The following is an 18300-nucleotide window of genomic DNA, read 5'->3' on the forward strand; positions in this document are numbered from 1 at the left end:
ATCAAGAGATTAATCAGCTAGCGAGCCTTCTATCCTTGCTCAGCAGCAATCCCATTGATTAGCAGGCCCACGACAGTCTCACTTGGACCTTCGATAAGAAGGGTTTATTCTCGGTTAAATCCCTATATAATGTCATTTATAGGAATTCCGCCCTCCCTTCGCTCTCTTTGTTGGATCGTCTGTGGAAGTTCAAAATTCCTCCTAAGTTCGTGGTATTCAGCCGGCTAGTGAGTATCAAAAAGGTGCTGACTGTTGACAATCTAAGGAAAAGGGGGATGTGCATTCCCAACATGTCTCTGCTGCATGAGAGAAGCCGAATCAGTAAACCACCTCTTCATTCACTGCCCGGTTGTCCAGCAGATCTAACCCGTCACCTTCTCTTGGTTCAAGATTGCTTGGGTCCATCCTTATTCTACCGAGTCCCTGGTGTATTCGCGGCAGGGAACCGAGTTTGGGAAGCAGAAAAATGTTCTTTAGAATACGGTGTTAGTGGCAGTGTGGTGGACGGTCTGGGAAGAACGCAACGGGAGGTGCTTCTTGGGGGATTCTCATGATTTGGGTTACCTGTTACGAAGGGTTCATTTTTTGGTTGTGGAATGGGCTGCTCTAGAGATGCCCTCCGGTAGTGTTAATCAATCTAAAGGTTTTCTTAGGCGTCATGGCTCGCTAGCTCAGCGGGTCATGCCTCCCTTTTGTTGTTTTGGTTTTTTGTTTATTATATAATATATTGTAACTTCTCAAAAGGGGGGGGCTCCTAGACAAGTCCTCCTTTACAAAAACAATGAAAACTAGGTTGGATCCATGACAGATAGTCAACCTCAGGGTATTCTACCTTTGTTGGAGGTTACCTCGTAACATGGAGGAGCAAGAAGTAGACTGTCATGGCAAGGTCAAGTGCAGAGGCGAAGATCGAGTATGGGTCATGCCATAAGTGAACCGATTAGGATTAGGTCCCTTCTTCAAGAACTTAGATTGTTTGATAGAACTCCGAAGATCTTATACTGTGATAATCAGGCAGCCATTCACATCGCCACAAATCCAGTATTCCATTAGAGGACAAAGCACATCGAAGTGGATTGCCACTTCATTCACGAGAAAGCTACATTGAAGGAGATTATTATGGAACATGTATCATCTCGAGATTAACTTGTTGATATATTCACCAAGGGGCTCTCACACGCACAAGGTTCCGAAATAGTTAACAAGTTCAGCATAATTAATGCATATGCTTCAGCTTGAGTGAAAGTGTTGGAAAACATCTTGTAATCAAATTGTTCATGCGTGCATATGTGTGGGCCAGTCATTGTGGGCTTGCACCTAGACCATGCACTTTAATATTAAAATATACGGAGAGACGTTCCAAACCCTAGAATGTCCCTCCATCTCTCTCCCTTTCATTCTTCTCCAACGCCTCTCTCTCTCTCTCTCTCTCTCTCTCTCTCTCTCTCTCTCCAAATCTTCTCCTTTCAAGCGTCTCCTCACCATGTTGTTGGGCTAAGGGATCGTGTTAACTCTGTCCAAATCTATTGCTTGGATATCAGCCCACACAAATAATATTTTTGAAAACTATTTTATTTTAAAAAAAACGTTTCAAAATCCAAGAATTACCCCCCATTTTCAAAATATTTGAAATGCATGTACGATTTGGCACATCAGAAAAGCCAGTGCACATGTAAATTGTAAAGGTATCTTTTTATTTAAACATGGACCTAGAGTAAGCATGTCAACGTTTTATCAGAGTGCTTAGTGGATGAATCGTCAACTAAGGACTGTGTAATAAAAATGGATACAACACGCAATTCTTAAATTCAAATTATGATCATAATGGCCCGCGCATTTCTGGCCTTGTGCATAATTCCTAACTTGATAAGTTCTTCTTAGAAAAGCCTTCATCACGTCGGAAGCAGCCCACTTCCAAACTTATATAAGTGAGTCTTCTTGTAAAGGTTTTCTGTAACTCAAGACGTCACTTATTTTCCTTAAAATTCTTATTAAGAACTCAACCTTCCTTTTAACCATTATGGACACATGCTGGGATGAATTTTGGAGAGTATGAACTTCTTCTCCATGTGTTCTTTGTGCATGTTTACAAATTACAATCACTACACATGACTTTGTTCTTACCACATTGAACCTACAAGTCGAAGACTATTCAAATCTAGGTTGGGTTCCCATCATGGATGATCTTTTCGATAGTCTTTAATCCCATCCCTCTGGATGTTTCCCACACCATACCCCTTACAAGGCCCTTTTGTCAAAGGATCGGCCAAATTTTCCAATAACCTAATATAATTCGTAACTATTACACCATCGCTTAGTAGTTGTCTTACATAGCTGTCTTATACTTATATGCCCAAATTTGCCTCCATATATCTTGTTTTATGCCCTTGATAGTGTTGCCTCACTATCACAATGAATAGGAATAGCAAGTATGAGTTGATCACATAATGATACTTCGATTAAGAGGCTTCTTAAAAATCCTGCTTCCCTGTAATTGCTAAAGCCACAAACTCAAATTTCATGGTGGAATATGAGATACATGTTTGCTTCTTTGAAGCCCATGATACTGCGGCACTTCCAAGAGTGAAAATCTGTCCACTTATGGACTTGGATCTATCATCCTCATGTTCCAGTCCACATCAATGTACCATTACAATACAGTGGGTTCACCCACATAATGCAAAGAATAGTCTAGGGTCCTCTTCGGATAACTAAAGACTCTAGAAACTACATTTCAGTGGTCTTCACTAGGGTTGCTAGTGAATCTGCTTGTTCTACTTATAACAAATGCTATATATGGTCTAGTATAATACATAGCATACATAAGACTACCTATAGTATTATAAGTAGTGTTTTAAATAGCTTACGCTATGTGGCGTAGCTTAGTCTTAATGCTACACATCTTAAGTCGCACGTAGATTACGCTACATGATAATTTGCATATGCTACACACTACGTAGACTATTCTACACACTACATACCTCACATTATAAGTTATTTTTCACTACAACATTAAAATCAATAAATGTTTTCAATTATTTGTTACATTTTTCTATATTTAATAAACATTTGTTAATCTTTTCAATGTTTTTCGTAAAATAATATAAGTAACAGTATTAAATCAGTTTCATTGCTCTTTCTTCACCTTTATACTTAATCATTGCCCTTTCCTGTTACTTTAGGTTGCATTTAGTTGCACCAAATATCATGAAATTTCATTATTAATCAATCTAATTTGGTGCAAAATATCATAAAATTGGTACAACCAAGCGCAACCTTGATTAAAAATCTAGAAGTAGTGCTATGTAGCTTATGCCTTATGCTTCAGAGGGGTGAATGCTGTCAAAGGAAATATCAATCTACACAGCAGATTTACAGCTTTACAGATTTACAGATTTACAGCTTTACAGATTTACAGATTTACAGATTTACAGCTTTGCAGATTTACAGATTTACAGCAGATTTACAGCTAATATCTACAGCAGATTTACAGCTAATAGCAGATTTACAGCTAATATCTACAGCTTTGACTGATATGACAGTTATACAGATTTATTCCTTCCTTAATTAGGATATATTAGCTGTACAGTATATTTAGATAGATGTATATATGGTAGGGGCTGAAGATCAGCTTGTATTTCTTCCCTAAATAGCTTGTAATCTACCTATATAATGGGCAATTGTCAATGAAGAAAGGCAGACTTTTTCAAAAGGACTCTAAACTGTCAAATGCTACACTACACACTATTCGCTTATGCTCCATTACTAACTAGTTTTACACTAGAATTGTACCAATTAAACCTTTTTAGGACCTTTTCTATGTAATGAGATTGATTTAAGGTGAATCCTCCCTCATTTTTCAGAATTTTAATTCTAAGGAATACATTTGCATTACCGGTGTCTTTCATGTCGAAGCTTGAGGATAGGAAGTTTTTAACTTCTTTCATGAAATTTATATCAATAGCAAATACTAACATGGCATTGACATATAAACATACGACTACACCTCTTTTACCTGTAACTTGATAGTAGACACATGTGATTCACTTATTTTAAACCCATAAGATAAGACTGCACTATCGAATTTTTCATGCAACTGCTTGGGATGTTGTTTTAAATCATATAATGATTTAATGAGTAAACATTTCTTGATCTGGTAAGAAAAGGCCTTTAGGTTGTTTCATGTAAATTTCCTCATTTAAGTCATCATTGAAAAAGGTAATTTTTATATCCATTTGGTACACTACTAATTGATAAACGGACATTGAGGCTATTAGTAATCCAATGGTAGAGATCCTAGTCATGGGTGCATAAGTATCAAAGAAGTCCATCCCTTCCTTCTAATTGAATCCTTTAGCAACCAAATGTAATCTTAAATTTATTTGTCAGCTCATCTGCTCTCTTTTTTTCTTTTTTTCCTTCTTTTTTTTTTGGAATATCCATTTACATTTAATTGGTTTACATCCTGGTGGTAGGTCAACTAATTTCCATGTGTTGTTACATAAGATTTAGCTTCCTTCAAAACGCAGCATCTCTAAAAGACATAGCTTCTTCAAAGGAGTTAGGATCACCTTCTAAATTCATTATCAACATGGGTTTATCGTTTAAGGATTCTCTCGTACCTTCCACTAGATAGAGATACAAGTCAGACCCTAAGTTCTATAGTTGGTTTCTTCTCCTTTCACTCCTTAGTTGTATATCTTTTATAGGTTTTGTATTAGTTTCTCCCACAAACCTAAGATTTATATATCAGGTCGAGCTTCCATAGAAGAACTCGAACTTACCACAAGTTTTGAAGAGAATGTATTTTTATAGACAGTTGCATCTTTGGATACTATAATAGTATTTATCAATAAAATGCCATTTTCTTCCTCCACTAAGAACCTATATGCTAAAACATTTTATGGACCAATTTCCTATTTTAGGTCTTTTAAAGTTAGGAACCTTAACATAGGCCCTACAACCTCATACCTTAAGTAATTGAAGTTAGGTTTCTTATTTCTCCATAGTTCATGACTAATCTAATTTTTTTTTATTAGGTATTCTATTTAATATATAGCATGTAGTCATAAGGGCTTCACCTCACACGTAATTGTTTAAACTGTTAACTAACATTGAATTAAGCATTTCTACTACGGTACGTTTTTCCTTTCAGCTACACCATTTTGTTAAGTGTAAAGAGTTGTGGTATGATGTATTATACCTTGGAGCTCACAGAATCCATTAAATTTATTTGATAGATATTATGTAACATTCTAGATTTTTCGATACTCAAGTATTAAATGTACTTGGGTAACATTAGAAACTTATCCAATTCAATAGGCGAAAACATATGCACACGTCTGAATTAAGATTCAAAAACTTCGGGAATTGGAATATGAAACTCTAATTTTAGAATCCCGACGCCATTAGAATTGCATAGAATCCTTGGACACAAATCTAACCTTACAAATTCGATTTGAAACCTTTAGAAAGCCACTGATTTTTCCTGATCACCCTAATCTTATGTTAAACCCTGTGACTTATAAATCGTAGGTCACGAGCTAAGGAAACCATCGTTGATCAAACCAAGTAATTAAATCAGAGTGGAGATTCACCAAAGAACATGCTTAACCAATGGCTTAGATCTTGATTTCTCTAAGTCTAAGAGTCGAATTGACAAAATTACCCTCACGACATGAGAACCGTCCCGATTCAATTAAATGTCCTTATACAATAAAATAAATGTACCTTGTAAGTTACATCTTATGCCTGAACATGCCCGCTACAAATCTGGTATCAAGATCGATGGTTTTTTATTCCCTAAATTGCCTTAAAAGTGTTCAGAACGTCCAAATGAGATCTAAACCGCTCGTTGGTGGGCCAATAATCACGAAACTATAGGAATACATTCGCCTTAGTGGGCTTGACAATCTACATGGATCAGATGTCTGAGATAGTACCCCAGATCGCGTGATTTAGATCAAGATCCAGGAGTGTGAGTTGTGTGAGTCACCTCAGTTTTTCTAGAAAACCTATATATATGAATTTCATTTGGGTTTTAGGTTAGAATTCAAATTTCAAAGTTTTCTAGGGTTTTCTTAGGGGTTTTTGGTAGAATACTTCGATTTTGTCGTTGTTTCTTTCGTTTGATCGACGCCTGGTGATAATTGAAGGTAAGTTTTCGTCATACACTTGATTTGAGAAATTGAAATCGTGTCTTTCTTGTTCCAATTGAATTTCGTTTGAAATTCATGTAGGGTTTTAGGGTTTTCTTCAAATTTTAGATCCTAGACATAATTAGTATGTGGAATCATATCTTAAGGTGAGGACTATTCTTTTAAGTTAACTTTTATCAACCCCTAATGGTTTCAGTTGGTGAATTTTGTGTTTGATTAAAATTATATGTATTCAAATGCTAGAATTATTATATGGTTGCGATTTATATGCTATATGTGTTGAGTTGATAACATGATTCTTGAGTTGTATGAAATTGGTATACATTTAGGAATGATTGTGTATATGTGAAATTGGGTGTTTCGCACGTTAAGTGTTTTGTTAAATTCCTAAGTAACAAATTTGATGAAATATGATTAATTCATGCCTATGAACGTGATTAAGATATTATGGACTTGCTTTGTTTGAGATTAGTCTCTAGAAAACCACTGGAATTGTGGACCGCCTACTTTAGGTTAGGTTGTCACTGACTGGTTCAATCGATGAAGGCAGAACACGGCTGACCGACTCTAGCTTGGGCTACTCGCAGGCTGCTTTGAACCCAAGGCCGGCCTAGTCCATGTTACCTTGATCCACCAAATTAGTCCAATCCAAGATAATCATTATTCTGTGAACGTTGTCACACATCCTATCGAATCCAGTATACCATAATTACCATTGATATATAGTCACCATTTATAGCCGACTATAACTGTGATTCAGCGAGCTACTCGTTACAGGCTTAAAGCTATGGGTCAGGCACGGTGGTATGGGACATTATGTCTATGTTGTCTCTAACTTGTGTAGGTGAGCAAACCTTGCAATAAGTCTTAAGCACCGATGGAGGTGACGAGCTTGCCATCATTGATCTTGGGTAATGACCCATTACCTTATTGAATTATGTCCTGGGCAAATGTCATTACCTATGAAATTGATGACTTTAGACATTAGGGGACAACCCTGAAAGGACCCTAGTCACGAGCCATGTGATTTTTGTGTATTTGACTCGTATCACAATTGTGGTAGTCTGGCTTCGCTAATACTATTGCTTGAATATGGATTAATAAAGGCATAACAATCATGCATCCATGTGCACAGGGTGTCATCGAGTGTCTGGTTGTTCGACGAGAACCCCAACAAATAACTTGACCCCTAGCATAGTGTGGTAAGCTAGAGAGCCCCACATCATGGTAGGCAAGAGAGCCCCACATTAAAAGTTTTTGGAACATGCATCCATGCATTTGCACTCATGCATTAAACAAGTAGATTAGGAGAGTGCTTGCGATGCTATGCTTCGTTACCTGAACTTGATCGTGTTGATATTATATTTAACTTAGGCAATAGTAACACTGAGTTAGCTACTCACTCCCACCTAGGACGGTGTTTTAAAACACCGACCAAATCTCATGAATGCAGGTGTCACCAAGGCTGTTGTGATTGATGATCAAGATTATTCTAACTCGCCTAGATTTTGATATCATCATTGGAGTGTTATACAGAAGTTTGAGCTATGAAATTGCTTTGAGGCATAAATTTTGAGACCTCCATTAATTGAAGTTACGGGTTGTGCATGAATGAGGGTATGTACACTAGTGTAATTGTATTTTACCATTTAAATTTCAGCTATTATGCACTATTTTGTTTAAATTTCAATAAGTGAGTTGATGCCAATTAATTTAACCTTTAAACTACATTTTCGCATGAATTAATGACACTCGGGAATTCAAAGATCATGGATGTATACTTGACCACTGGATTTCGGGGCGTTACATATTCCCCTCAATTTGACCTAAGTATTTTAATTTTTTTTCTTGAATTGATTTTCGACTTCTATTTTATAAAGTTTAAATTTTTCTAAAGTTTCATCCTGATGTCTTAATAGATATATGTAACGTATATATATTTAGAATAATCATCAATAAAAGTAATAAAATACCTTTTACCTCATCTAATAATTATACTATTTATCCCGCATATATCACTACAAATTAGTCCTAAAGTCTCACTATTCTTGTTTATCTTAGGAAAAGGCTAACAAGTTATTTTAGATTTAGTGCATAACTAGCATTTTTCTAAACTATCGATGAGATTGGGTGGAACTAATTGTAACTTATATATATATATATATATATATATATAAAACTTTCATATTCTTATGAGATTGATAATTCACATGTCCTAATATAGCATACCACATAAAAAGGGAATCAACAATATAAACAAAAGGAGCATTTCAATACTTATATTTAACTTGAACATTCCTTCGTAGGCATATACTTTTCCCACAAATGTCCAATTTTTTGTTATTACAACTTTCAAATTCAAAGATAATTTTAAATCCCTGTTTTATGAGCACACCGCTTTAAAGCAGGTTCTTTTGAATGGCTGGAGCACGGAGCACATCCTTTAAGGTAAGGAGTTTACCAAACATGATTTAATGTTCACGGTCCCTTTCCCTACAACCTTAGCAAAGATGAATTGCCCATAAAGAGTTAATGTCCATCCCCCACATTTTTGTTGGTAGAGAATGCGCTTTGATCATGTGTAATGTACCTTGTAGCACCTCTGTCAACCATCACACTTTACCATTCTCCATCATGAAAACCTCCAAGACAACACCCGTAAATGTTTTTTCAGCTACATTCATCTGTCTTTTTCTTCTTATAGCAACAACATTCCTTTTTTTAGTGACCAGGAATGCCGCAAAAGATGCACTTTCCTTTCTTAGCCAATTCTTCTCATCCTTCTTAATATCCTTCTTTGATTTAAGACATCAAATCACTTTGGGTTGACTATGATGACTAGCCTTGACCGTATAGGCCTTTGAAACCATCTCCGATTGCTCGTTTTTATCACGAAGGCGACATTCTTATTCGGTACAAAGGTTGGTTTGGAGTTGCTCTAAAGTCATCCCTGTCTTTTTTATATAATTTTATGATAATCCTTCCTAGTCTTCATTCCTTTCTTATGTTTTATGTTCTCACACATGGTACTGGGTTTCAAGTCTCCATGCATGCCCTTGGTTATGAGACACTTAGCGCATGTGTGGTCGACATGTGGGATGCTCCTTTGGTGCCAAGTGGATGGTACAATTCTCGACATTCCATGGAATATCACGTATAATTGCCATGTGTCATTTGGTGATTGGATGGCAATGGATGTTTTTTTTTTTTTTTAAATTCAAAAGGAAGCAACAGAAAGTAAGAATTCACTACAACTCAAAAGAAGATGAACAATGGTTAAGACATGATTTAGTGCAAGCGATATCTTATCATGTCCAAAAGATGCCATGTTAAAATGATATCCTTTCATGACAAGAAAGTGTCCAATTAGGTGTCATGGTGAGGGGTAAAGTTGCCACCAAAAGACACCTCTCTATTTAAGAGAGACTTCAATACATGTTCATTCCTCTAGAAAGCATTCCATATGCCCATCTCCGTATAACTCCCACACTCAAATAATCATACTTTCACAATTAGAGTATTCTTGCATTGTTATTCTCAAGTGAGAGTGTGTTTATATATTAGCAATATTTTTTTGGCACATCTAACTTGGTGTGTTTGGAGTTGCCTTTCACATTAGCAAAGTTATTGTGCAACATGTGGATTTAATTAATCCTAGAGGCAAAATTATTGCAACCCCTTTACAATCTGTATTATGTAGACGTGAATGTAGAGGGTGCACTATCTTACAAGATAGCGATTATTCCATGATTCAAAGCCCGGATATTCAACTTTTCACTCACTTTCCATCTTCTTTTTTAACAATTGCCACCAGATAAAGGGTCCTTGATCACCACACCTGTTTGTTGCGTCCCATGAGGACTGCTACCAATACAACTTCTATGACATGAGCCTCATAATAGCATCTCTGCCATAAAGCATGAAAGTTAGAACCCAATTTCATAACTAACACTTATCTCCATTCTTGACTACATGTCAGGAAAGAGACATTTTCAGTAAATGATATAGGGTTAATCCATTCATCATTGCCAGAGTTAGCACACATCGCATGGAAAGCCCTAGAAGCTAAAAAATATTTGATGCACAGCAACCTGCTAGGCAACAGGACAACTTGGTTTGTGGAATTTGTTGATTGTTTTGGGAGCAGTAAACTGCTAAAGAATCAGATAGAGGTGATAAATAGCATTTTTTTTTTCTAGGGATCATCCCAGGTATCAATACCCAAGTTACAACTGAAATTTGGAATGGAACTGATGCCAACAGAATTGCAAGGGAGGGATATATAAAAGAAATACCCTTACTGTCAGCGTATTTGAGATATGGGGTCTCTAATTTTTATATGATAATATGGTAAGGAAACATGAACATGCTAACGCCAGTCTCTCCAGTAGTTTGAATCACAAAACCATGGAATCAACATTCTCGAGTCTTGTGCATCAGCAAACTGTACTTGTGCTGATTAGTAGAACCCTACTATTCCTCCATGCTTGATAGCAGATATAGTCAAAAATTGGAGGAAGAAAAATTAGGCAGCCTACCCAGAACATGAAAAATGCTCGATTGATTTAAGCAAGGAAAGATGAAGAGGTGAACCGTAGCACATGTACCACCATGAGACACGTGTGTGAGATCTGGGCATGCCATGTACCAGGTGGGTTCAACCAAGGTTGGAAAATACTCCAAATTGACTTGTGACTTGCTCAACTTAACCCCTTTTTTTAGCAATACTAAGTCAAATAGTTGGAAGCCTTGTTAATACAGGGGAATTTTCACATCGGGCTCAAGTGGAGTAGCATGTGGGATATGGGGACACATACGAGGTGGCGGCCCGTGTGAGGTAGGTGGCTCGTGTGAGGCGGGCCCATGTGAAGTGGGGCCCACGAGGAGCCATGGGATGTGAGGCTTGGGCTATGAGATAAAGGAATTGATTTGTCACTCTCTATCAGTTCGAGCTTTTAGAGCAAGTGGCTAATTGTCCTACATCAAATTGGCATCAGAGCGGGAGGTCTCATGTTTGAGACTCCTCACTAGGGGTGATTAATGCAGGGGCATTTTCACACCAAGCTCGAGTGGGGTACCCTGTGGGATGTGGGGACACACTCAAGGTGCGTGGCCCATGTGAGGCGGGTGGCTCATGTGAGGTGGACCCATGTGAAGTGGGGCCACGATGAGGGTTCGGCCGACGTCCTAACCCATGGGATGTGGGGCCTGGGCTATGAGATAGAGGAATTGATTCGCCACTCTCTATCAGTTCGAGCTTTTAGAGCAAGTGGCTAATTGTCCTACATTACTTGTCCTTTACAATAATAACAAAAATATAACAACAAAAATGAGACGACAATGATGAATGATGATAATGACTTGACTTGACTTGACTTGACCGAGTTTTGTCGAGTTTTTGCATGACTTGATCACTCTTCCGAGTCAAAAGAAGTTCGTCTGTGTCATGTTGTTTCAATTCTATTGCAAAAACCCAACAAAACCAAGTGAACATTGTTGAATCGTAACTCTATGAGTTTACACATTCAAAAGATTCACCCAAGGGAACATATATGAATGTTTTCACCTTTTCGTCTAAAACCATAGGCAATTTTCAAGGTTTTAGTATTTTTTACTATAATTCTATAAGAGCATTTTTCAAGTTAGAGCAAGGTTTTGAATATCGGTTTTGAGGCGTATCAACCCTCCCGAAACGATAAAATGTGGGCCATAGTGACAAATCTCATTCTTGGCAATATCTCGGTCATGAAATTTCTTTGGAGATTTTCAAATTTTGAGGTTTCTCTCAGATATTATTGGGGAAATATCGTTGAAACTAAAAATATTTTATTATAAATTAAATTTATTATAAATTTAAATTTTAAAAATATGTTTATGTAACAAATTCACTAAGGTTTTTACTATTGTCACTAAAAAATGCAATATTTAAAACCCGCCAATATTTTGAAAATCTCCGATAATATTGTTTAGTGTATTTCCTTCACGATAATATTGAGATATTTTCAAACTCTCAGCGATATTTGTCACATTGATATGAATAGATATGACCCAAATCAGCTCCATTTTCTTTTCGTTTCCTTCTCTTGCCACAAAAATATGAAAAATGTCTAGGAAAAAAAAAAAAGGGGAAAATGAACTATCTTTTTTTGTAATGCATGTATTCAATGGCATATGAGACCATTCTTAGGTGAGAATTATGCATACTGTTTTCTGTTAGACTTTACCTAAGTTTGGAGTTAAAAGCATATGGGAATTAGAATTTCTTAATTATTAGTGATGCTTATAAATTGCCATGATGTTATGTATTCATCATTGGTAGATGTCCTAAACATAGATGGGTTGCAGATGCCATTTGTAACAAAATCAAGAATACCCATTATGTCCTAAATACAGATGGGCTGTAGATGGGCTATAGAACAGCCCATATCCGATATCAGTGGGATTAGCTGATTGCCAGATTGAACAGCTTATGGCTGGCCCTATTGGCACTACAAAATTCTAAAGGTTATTCTCAACTGGCCAAGAGCTGCCCCAATGAGAAAACAGAGATTGAAGCTGCAAATTTATTTTTTTTCATTCAAATATTCAGTAAGTGTATTTGGGCATTCTCAAGATCCCATAAAGCTTTCTATAATTCTACTGTTTTTTCTCTTCTTCTTTTGTGTGTGTGTAACGGGGGGATGGCTGTGTAGTCGAGTTTAGGATCCTTAAAGAGTTGGGGGTGCAGTCAAGTTTTAGTTGCTCTTTCAACTGTTTTCATAATTTGTTTAGGAGTCCTTGATTGAGGAAATATGAAGAAACTTGATTCGCTCGAAGATCTTTCTTTCAATTTCTGAGTTCATCTTGAGAAACTTGACAATTTTATAATGATTTTCTGGAGTTCGAAGATTGTAACCCGTCCCTGGAACCAATGTTCAAAATATCGGTATCGCGTTACGTATCGCACCCTTGGGATACGGATACGTATCGGTTACTGCATGGGATATATCAATTGTAACATGTAATGTATCATTGTTGTTGGAAACAAGGGGAAACATTGGGAAATTGGTCTAAGTTTTCTATGAAACTTCGATGATTGTTAAAAAAGACATCAATACACACTTATAAATCAAAACATTACAAAAAACAAGTGCACATGATAGATTTTCTTTGTATGGGGTCCCAATCCATGTGTTGTCAAACTGAATTGATGCAAGTATATTCAAAGTCTATTCATATAATTTATAAATGAAAGAAGACGTGTGGAAACACAAGCAATACATTCAAAAGAAAATAAGAATCACTAGATCAGGTTACATACACGTTTGATTTTATGTTTAGACACAAAGATTGCAACCGATTTGTGAGAAATTGGAAATTTTTTTATCTTTTTCAATTTTCCGCAACTTGGCCCATCTCCTCCAAATCTCGAAATCGAACCTCCCAATCCATTAATTTTCAAACCCGATGCCTCAAAACATATGGTTATTTTCTGAAGGTTATCCACCGAAGTCACCTCCACATTGCAAAATAGAAGGGTGTCATCCACAATATTGTAAATGACTAATCTGAGGACTGATATCTAAAGTCTTGAAGCCACTAAAAAGACCATTGTCCGGGGAATGGATTAGTTGTTAGGTGTTAACCTTACTGTGGGGCCCACCTTGATAATGCATTGTATATCCACGATGTCCATTCGTTTCTCCTACCCATTTTAGGACGTGGTCCCAAAAATTAAGTAGACCCAAATCTCAAGTGGACCACACCATAGGAAACGGTGGTGGTTAAGTGCTTCATCATTAAAAATTCCCAAGGGCCCATCATAAGGTTTTCTTAATGTTTATTTGTCATCCAACCTGTTGATAATGTCAAGAAGACCTGGATGAAGGGAAAATACAAAGATCAGCTGCTTGATTCAAAACTTTTGTGGCCCACAAAGTTTTTAATGCTCAATCATCAATGTTTCTAGTGGTATGGTTCAGCTAAGATTTGGATCTTCTTAAGGTTTGGGATCGTGTCCTAGAATGAGATGGAAAAACAGATGGATGGCATGGATATACAAAAAAAAAAAAAAAAATACAACAAGGTGGGCACCACACGATTAGGGCAACACCCACTAAGGTGTTACCCGAGGTAACAGCTAATCCGCGCATCTAAAGCATCATACTAAGGGCTTCTCCAATCACAACAAACGGGGAGAAAGGATAACCCTGCCGAAGGCCCCTAGAGGCTCTGAAGAACCCTTTATGAGATCCGTTAACCAGAATACAGAAAGAGGCCAATTACACGGAAGCCCTCATCCACCCCCTCCACTTTTGACCACAACCCAATCTAAGAAGCATGTAATCAAGAACATTCCAATTGACATGATCGGAAGCCTTTCAATTGGCATGATCGCAAGCCTTTCGATCCCGCTTCTCCTCTCCTTATACCTTGCATCAACAAATTTGCGGGCAATGAGCGCAATATCCAAAATCTACCTACCTACAATAAAAGCACCCTGGTTGTACGATATAACCTTATGCAAAACTTCCTTGAATCTAGATCTAAGAATCTTGGCCAAAATTTTAAGGACATCCAATTAAACTGATGGGTCTAAAAGTCTTTGAGCTTTTCCGCAACCTCCACTTTAGGAATCAAAGAGATAAAAAAGGCCCCAAGCTGGAGAGAAAGACAATTGTGCTCCAAAAATTCAGCAATGAAGCCCATCACATCTTTCTTCAACACATTCCAAAACTTCTGGAAGAATAAAATAGGGAACCCATCCATACTAGGAGCCTTATCCCCGCACATGGAACTCACTACCGCTTTGACCTCCTCAGATGTCGACACCGCTTTGACCTCCTCCGATATCAACACTTCTAAAAAGGAAGCATACGCACTTGAAAGGACTAGAGGCCAATTTGCAAGGACTCTTGTATTGGACAAAACAGCATTGATTGCCAGCGGATAATATAAGATACAGAGGAACAGGTATCTGATTAACGCTTCCAAATGGTCCCACCATTTTCATTTATCTTCATATTTCACCCTGACCATTAACGATGAACTTCTAAAGATGCTCCTTAAACCTTTTCAATGCAAGAACTTCAAGTGTCAATTATGCAAATCACTAAAAATAGATAGATGGTTAAACCATTCAAACAAGCATGACAAAAGCTTGTAGTACAGATATCGAGTCCTTGAAATCTCCTATACTTTAATTAACAAAAACAAATGATGTGAATGATTTACGTGCCCCAGTCTTCATAGAGTACTATCATTTACACCTCTTCGAGATAAAGAAAGAAGATAGATATAAAGCAAAGACGTCCACAACAAACCACTGAAAAACCCAGAAATACCAAACAGTGCAAAATTGAGATACACAAAATACGTAAAAGTGTAAAATCTCACAGAAAATTGAGATATGTGAAATGAAAAACATAAAACAGCAATGCATAAGAAATTTTGTTTCGCTCTAATAAATATCAATCCAGTCAAAAATGAAAATTGTAAAATAACATTAGACAAACAAAAATAACGACCCGAAGAAGAACAAGACACTTTTCAGAGCAGAGAAACAATTATACTTGCAACAAATTCGTAAGTTCACTGACAAAACAGGTTGTAAAAAAATGCAAATCAGTCTGAGTAAAACTGAAACATGTCATGTACAATTAACTCAAAAACAAAAATCACAGCAACAGGAAGGGGAAGAAGTCAATATTCAATGCAAGGAACATAAGTTTCAAACTTGCAAATTGCCATATCTTCCTAAACTCAACCTGAATCTCACGAATCATGCAAGAACATGCTTAACGCCCTTACAAATTCAATCCAAACGAAAATGGAAAACAACCAATAAAATTCGAACCAGGAGGTAATTTACAATACTCACCCTAATTATATGCATTTCCATTAAGTCTAGCATTCTATTTAGGTGGGTGAATATTTTCAACAATCCAAACCGCTCATCAGGTGGGCCACACCATGGAATGGCAATGCTCCCAAGGAGCTCTCTCATAAGATAATCCAATCCATTCAATAAGCAGCTGCAGATGGGCAGTTATATAGATAACATGGCAAATGATCCATTTAGAAAAAGGAACGTGTCCAATATTGGGATGGCGGGAATTCCCGGTGGATAGCCCATTTCCCATTAACAGTGGGGCCTGCCACATGGATGGTATGAATTAATGAAAGATGGACCCCACCTGTACAGAATGATGGTCCAATAGAATATTAGAAATTATCAAGCATGTAGTCGATACAAGAAGCAAAAACATAATCATTCATTCTAATTAGAGCGAATCCAACCAAAGAAAAATGAAATATGTAAACAGATATCGCTGCCTGCTTACCAGGTATCACTTTGGGAGGATCTTCCTTCCCATCAGGAGCACAGACGTACCGTTGTCCCTTATACCAAACAAGTTGCGGTGGCTTGGGCGCATACAAGCCCCCCTCCGGAAGACTAATGTAGCATCCAACGACATCCCCTTCTCCATAACCCACCTTCCCATATGCCTCCCTCATCGCCCGGTGAACCTTACTTCCGTCCACATCACGGTACGCGAAACTATTCCCATCGTACCCAACCGGTGCTTGCAAGTCCCCCTTCTCCATTGTCCACCCAAGGCGTGTATGGCCCGTCTCCCCCAACTTCAAGACCTTAATTTCGAAATACCACGCACCCTCGACAACCCCTCGGGTCGCCCGAACCATGCGGTAGCCCTTGGAGCTGCCAGTAGTGAGGCGGTCATCGGCCAGCTCGATCTTCTCAGCCTTGTAGATCTTGGAGAGGCAGATTCGGGCATCAGGGGAGTCATCGGACTTGTCTGGAAAGCGTGGGATGGGCGTGATGAGGACGGTGTCGTCTTGCACGGGAGTGGGTTTGGGCTTCTTCTTGTGTTTTCGGGAGGTGGGTTTAGTCCAGACATTGTTGTTTTTCTTCTTGGACTGCTTCTTTTTCGTTGTTGTTGTTGTTGCTGCTGCTGATGCTGGGGTTGTTGGCTTTTTCATTGTAGTCAATGACGGTGAAGTGGGGGAGGAGATGGGAGAGAGGGGTTTTTGCCTCTTTTGGGTGGGAGCAGCATCTTCTTCTTCGTCAGAGGCGTCATCAGACGGTGGATTGGAGGAGGAGGGATCAGAGGAGGATGCTGGCTGTTGTTTGTTGTTGGTTTTGAGATGAATGGGTTCTTCTTTTGGTTGTGATTGTTGTTGTTGTGGTAGTGGTGATTGTGGTTGTTGTGGAGGTGAAGGAGGATGAAGGGATTGGGTGTGGTCATCGTGCGTGGTCGGAGTGTTGGGGCATTCGTCGTTGTCTCTGTATGTGGTCCGTGGGGCAACGGGGCTTTCCATTGGAGAGAGAGAGAGAGTTGAGAGAGAGATGCTTTGGCGGGAGCGGGATTGGGAAAAGACAAGGAAAAAGGGCTCCGAACCGGAGCAACGCCCGTTTCAGCCAGCGTGTAAAATACCTGAATGGGGGACTCGGATTCTATAGTGACCCCTCCAGTACGGAGGTCGGTACTGGTCGGATCTGTGGACCCCACAGCGATGTACGTGTTTTATGCGCGCCGTACATCCAATTTTTCCATCTCATTTTAGGTAATCCAAATCTCAGATGTACCATACCACGGGAAAGCAGCGGTGATTAAATGGCCCACGAAAGTCTTGAATCAAAGCTTATATTTGTATTTTACCTTCATTCGAGTCAACGTGACCTACTCAATGGGTTGGACGGCAAATAAACTTCACAGTAGTTATACAGGAACTTTTTAATGGTAGGCGTTCACTTATCATTGACATGGGATTTGGATTTTTTTTTTCGTACCCTAATGGATAAAACACATACATCCTTGTGTGGCACACGTATCCTTTTCAGTTCCCAACTGGAGGGTAGTTATGAAATCCCAATCCCCAGGTTGCAACTATAATTTATAAAGTGTGTGTGTATACACACACACTGAGTCGCAGCTATGCATGTGGGCACCTTTGCACACATATTATGGGTGTCTAATCTAAACAGTTCATGTGATACGGAATTTCATGAAATTCTAAGACAAATTTTTATCTTAATCTAAAATTCTAGTGGGCCATGACAAAGATAAATGCAAATCAAGGGAGCAATTTATTTTCATTTTTCATGGCCTACCAAAGTTTTGGATCAAAGTAAAAATTG

At 38.1% G+C, this 18300-nt stretch overlaps 1 protein-coding gene across 1 annotated transcript in view; it reads right to left on the reverse strand.

Moving 5' to 3' along the window:
- Positions 1 to 17561, reverse strand: part of LOC131231243 (protein TRAUCO-like) — a 32653-nt gene extending 15092 nt beyond the window's left edge. The window contains exon 1 of the mRNA XM_058227376.1: positions 16481 to 17561. Within this exon, the coding sequence (XP_058083359.1) occupies positions 16481 to 17480 (1000 nt within the window). The 5' untranslated portion in view covers positions 17481 to 17561. The remainder of the gene's footprint in view (positions 1 to 16480) is intronic.
- Positions 17562 to 18300: the final 739 nt, after the last annotated feature.

The sequence above is a fragment of the Magnolia sinica genome, chromosome 17 (genome assembly GCF_029962835.1).
Source record: "Magnolia sinica isolate HGM2019 chromosome 17, MsV1, whole genome shotgun sequence".
Lineage (NCBI taxonomy): Eukaryota > Viridiplantae > Streptophyta > Magnoliopsida > Magnoliales > Magnoliaceae > Magnolia > Magnolia sinica.